Below are 4,471 nucleotides of genomic sequence, written 5' to 3' on the forward strand. Positions count from 1 at the left end.
GTTTTTTTTTTATTTCCATGTTTTTTTTTACATTTCTTTGTCCCCTCTATTAACTTTACCTTTTGCATTCCTGCCCCATTAAGCAAATAAAGTGGGCGGGGCCTCTTGGGTCAGCTCCTCTCCTATTGGTCAACGGACAGGAAGGAGCAGGATCCATGCGCAGATCTACTGTGCACGCTTGTGCTGCTTCGGTTTAGCTTTAAGTTCAAAGCTTAGCTTAAAACAAAGGCAAGAAGGAAAACTCTCACCTGTGCCTTTGTTTTAAAATAAACTTTAAACTAAACTGAGGCAGCACAAGCAGCACAGTAGATCTGCACGTGGATCCTGCTCCTTTCTAGTGAGTTTTCATTTTTAATTTAATTGGTACATTTTAAGTGTATTTATTTATTTATTGGTCCATTTATGTATTTCTGCTTTTATTTCTAGTTATGTCAATTTCAGTCCTCCATGCTTAAATGCTAGCTATTGAAATTATAAGGACTTTAGTTTTGCTTTGACTGCTTGTTTCTCCACTCACTGTCCAGGATGACTCCGGTCAGCGGATCGTTGTCCTTGTTGAGGATCTCCCAGAGTGCGAAGGGCTCCTCYGGTGTGTCGGGCAGCAGTCTGAACAGCAGAGTGATGGTGTAGTCAGAGGGCAGCCCCTCAGGATGGATGAACCTGTCAGTCGGGATGGAAACAAAACATTCAGGTACACATTGTTAAACCTTTTTGGTTATTTCTCTCTTAGTTCAGCGTGAATCCTGGGTTCTGGAACAGTCAGAAACAATCAGCCATTAGCTGCTCTTTTAGCTCACTTTGACAAACATCTCTCATCAGTGAGGCCCCTGACGATGTCAGCAAAAAAAATAATTATAAAAAAATACGAGAAAGCAATGGTACATGTATAGTTTTTAAAAAAAGAAGAAAATCAATTGATATACTTGGTTGGCTGAGCCAGCAGAGCATTGCTGTGCAGGTGGAAACAGGGGAATGTATTAAAAGTGCCAGGAACCATGGAAACACCGGAGATGCTGTTGTATTGATCCTCAACCAGGCTGAACAGCTCCATCATACGGAAACCTGAAGACATGAAGCAGGGGACACATTTAGCATTATATAAACACAACCAGTTAAGGGTTTAAGTGATATTTACTGTTTGGTTTAAATGCTAAAATGTTATATTCAATTCAATTCAATTCAAATTCAAAAATACTTTATTGATCCCAGAGGGAAATTAGGTAAGGTTATACACACGAAAAAAATTACTAAAGTATATTTTAAATAGACTGCATTTTACAGAAATATATTTTTAATATATTATCAATAGAATATACTTTTGAGGATTATATTCAAAATGTAAAAAAGTATATTTCAAAAATCATACTTAATATATGTTGTTTAAAAATACATTTCAAGTACACTTTAGAAAAATATTTTTTATTAAATACACTTTACATTTATTTTAAATATGTAATTTAAACTATACTTTATACATTTTTTAAATATACTTTGTATGTTTGTAAAAGTGTTTATTTTTAATGCACATTTCAAAAAAACATATTGCAAATATAAATACAGTACTTTTCTGAAGTTGTACTACTCTATGCTACTTTGTACATTATTTACTTCATAGTAAGGTACTGCAAAAGTATTAGACTACCAGTATACTGAAGGCTTAATTAAATAGGGGACTGTTGAGTAGTCCATTATTTAATTCAGCCTTCAGTAAACTGGTAGCCTAATACGTTTGCAGTACCTTAGTATGAAGTAAAACACCCAGGTGAAAAAATATATTAACTATACTAAATCTAAGTATACTTTAGTATACTTGAAGCCACACTAATCATCAGTAYACTTAAAGAGTGCTATTTTGGAACAACTAACTTAATTCTAAATATAMTTTAGTTGTATTTAAGTTGTGCAAAAGCACAATTTTAAGTGTATTAAGTATACTTTTAAATACTAAAATGGAAAAACTTCAAATATACTTAGTAGTATACTTAGTACAGAGTGTAGAATACAACCTAACACAAAACATGTGCAAAAGAAATAATATGCATTTCAAAAATGTTGTTTAAATCAGGACTGCTTGTTCCTTTTATAACTTTTATTGCACTATTTATGAAACTAAACAACACAGGACTCACAAACTAATGCTGTTGAACTCATTTGTGCAACAAAGTAGGTTATTGGGCTTTGATATTMTTGCTGCAGCAACAACACACAACAATAAGCAGCATAAATCAGTGCAAAATATTCGCTCTGATTAAAAGACCTAAATATGAGGACCCAAAACTCCAAGTATGGAAAAAATATAGTGAGTTTTTCTTACAGTTTGCTTTGTGTTTTTATACTCAAAAACATTTTAAAATCATTTGAATTAAAGAAAAAAAAAGCTCAAACCTGGAGTTGTACTGCCACTCATTCGTACTGATGGACAAGCTGGTGAAGACAAACAAGATGTTTTACTGCTGGGATTCAAAACTACACACTGTTTTTATGTCTGCTCTCATTCTATCCAGAGAGCTGAAGCTTTGTTTTGACAGTCACTCACTGGCGGTCGCAGCCTCGCACACAAAGGTCACCAGCTTCTCCTCAATCCTCTGGAAGGCGTCCAGGTCGTCCACGAAGAAGACGTGTCTGTCGCTCGGCTTGCTGGCGATGCTCACCAGCTCCCCATAGTCGGCATCCGCAAAACCGATGGCAAACACAATGTAACCTTTAGAGCAAAACGCAGAAAGAAGGATCAATGAGGCTGAAAACTGAGTCTGGGTTTTGTTTTTATCTGGTGCTATCAAATGCAGATGGAATCTATAAAACTCAAAAACACTAGAATTCAGCCCGGACAAAAGAAAAATGGAAATAAACCACCAACACCAGAGTTCTGACCTTCCATCTGCATCTCTTTGGAGACTTTATTGACGTCATCCTGGGATCGACCATCAGTTAGGACCACGAGGACGTTGGGGACCCCCCTCCTGACGCCTCCCTCAGCCGTGAATATGTTTTCCTTCACGTGCTGGATGGCTCGTCCTGATTGGACAGATGAAACCATTTAATGAAAAACAACAACCCAATGAAAACATTGAAACATTGTGATCGGAATTTACAGCAGCAAACAGTGAATTTAGTGTTTTGGGTGGGGGTCTGGGTGGGGGGATCATTGGTGGGCCCGATGGATAGCCCTTCATCAGAGCTAAACAAAAAATAAATAAATAAATAAAAAACTGAAGCTACTATGTTGAATAGTTTTTGAGTTATAAGCATTATAAGCAGAGACCCCATTTTTAGATGGAGCCCCCTCCTCAAATATGGGGTCCATCATAAAACCATTGGCTGGTACAGTGTAGGCTGGACACGTCTACATTCCTGCCAAATTTTGTATTAATTGGTGCAGCCGGTTTTGTGCTACAGGTGACCAAATATCAGTGAAAAAAAGTATGAAAACAACAAGACCCCCGCTACACGTGGGGGGTCATAATAACAATGAATCTATTTGTAAAAGTACAGACACAAACTTTATTTTTCACCTGCAAGTTATTCAGGTAGACGTTTTTGTGAATTCTTGAAGAAATGGTAAAAGTGAGATGACACATTTAAATAAACTCYGTGGCTAACAGAGGGTTGCAGATTATGGATGACAGTAAATAAACACATTACTGCCTSAAAGGCTGCCTCTTTTTCGCCAGAGGATGAACCTTCCCCACATGCCATTGTTGCCCCGAGGCTTTGGGATTTTAATTTGGCGCCGCCTAAATTGCTATGTCTCTTTTTTTTTTTTTTTTTTTTTTGGCAGCAGCTTTCGGAGTTTCTGATGCTGCTTATTTCTGAGTTTTTCTTTACTGGGAAAACGTGACACAGAACACGAGACGAGCCGCTGCAGAAGTTTACTTAAAGAACGAAGCGGTTATTGGCAGCCTAATTGCAGGTTTTCTACCGGATAATTTGACTGGAAAGTGGAACAGTTAGGTGTTGGCGGGTGGTGACGTTTGATACCTGACACCTTGATGTAAACAAAAATTAAAAAGGGGCTGCATCAAAGTGGCCCAGTGGGGATTTTTTTCTGCGTCCTGTTCATCCAAGCTGTCAGAAGCAGAGAGAAGTGTTTCTGCAGGAGTCAAGGGACCAGTTTCTAATCTGATAACAGGCTCACAGAAGCACAGAGACACTGMCTGTGCTCAAGAGCCGGATCAAGAGAGAAAAACACAGAGGACATTCAATTTACTTAAAGTAAACTCTCTATATAACAAGGTGGTATTTAAACATTAATGTGGTTTTGATGCAAAAAAGAGATAAAGACCACACAGAACTGCACTTAATGACTTGAAATAAAGCATCAAATTATTTAGGAGTGATTTTAAATATGATTTATTTAAGTTATTTAGGCAATAATTAGTTTAAAAACATGGTTAGAGCAACAGTTTTAGCTGTTGAGTGGCTTTATGTGACAAAGGTATGGAGGTAATTTTGTGTTTTTATTGTTCAATCA

At 37.1% G+C, this 4,471-nt stretch overlaps 1 protein-coding gene across 1 annotated transcript in view; it reads right to left on the reverse strand.

Moving 5' to 3' along the window:
• LOC106530236 (collagen alpha-1(XIV) chain) overlaps window positions 1-4,471 on the reverse strand; it is a gene marked incomplete at both ends in the record, with an annotated part of 74,429 nt that overhangs the window by 4,090 nt on the left and 65,868 nt on the right. The window contains 5 exon segments of the mRNA XM_014025819.1: window positions 518-660; window positions 924-1,062; window positions 2,386-2,424; window positions 2,537-2,701; window positions 2,872-3,015. Of these exon segments, the coding sequence (XP_013881273.1) occupies window positions 518-660; window positions 924-1,062; window positions 2,386-2,424; window positions 2,537-2,701; window positions 2,872-3,015 (630 nt within the window).

The sequence above is a fragment of the Austrofundulus limnaeus genome, unplaced genomic scaffold (assembly GCF_001266775.1).
Source record: "Austrofundulus limnaeus strain Quisiro unplaced genomic scaffold, Austrofundulus_limnaeus-1.0 Scaffold502, whole genome shotgun sequence".
NCBI classification, from domain to species: Eukaryota; Metazoa; Chordata; class Actinopteri; order Cyprinodontiformes; family Rivulidae; genus Austrofundulus; species Austrofundulus limnaeus.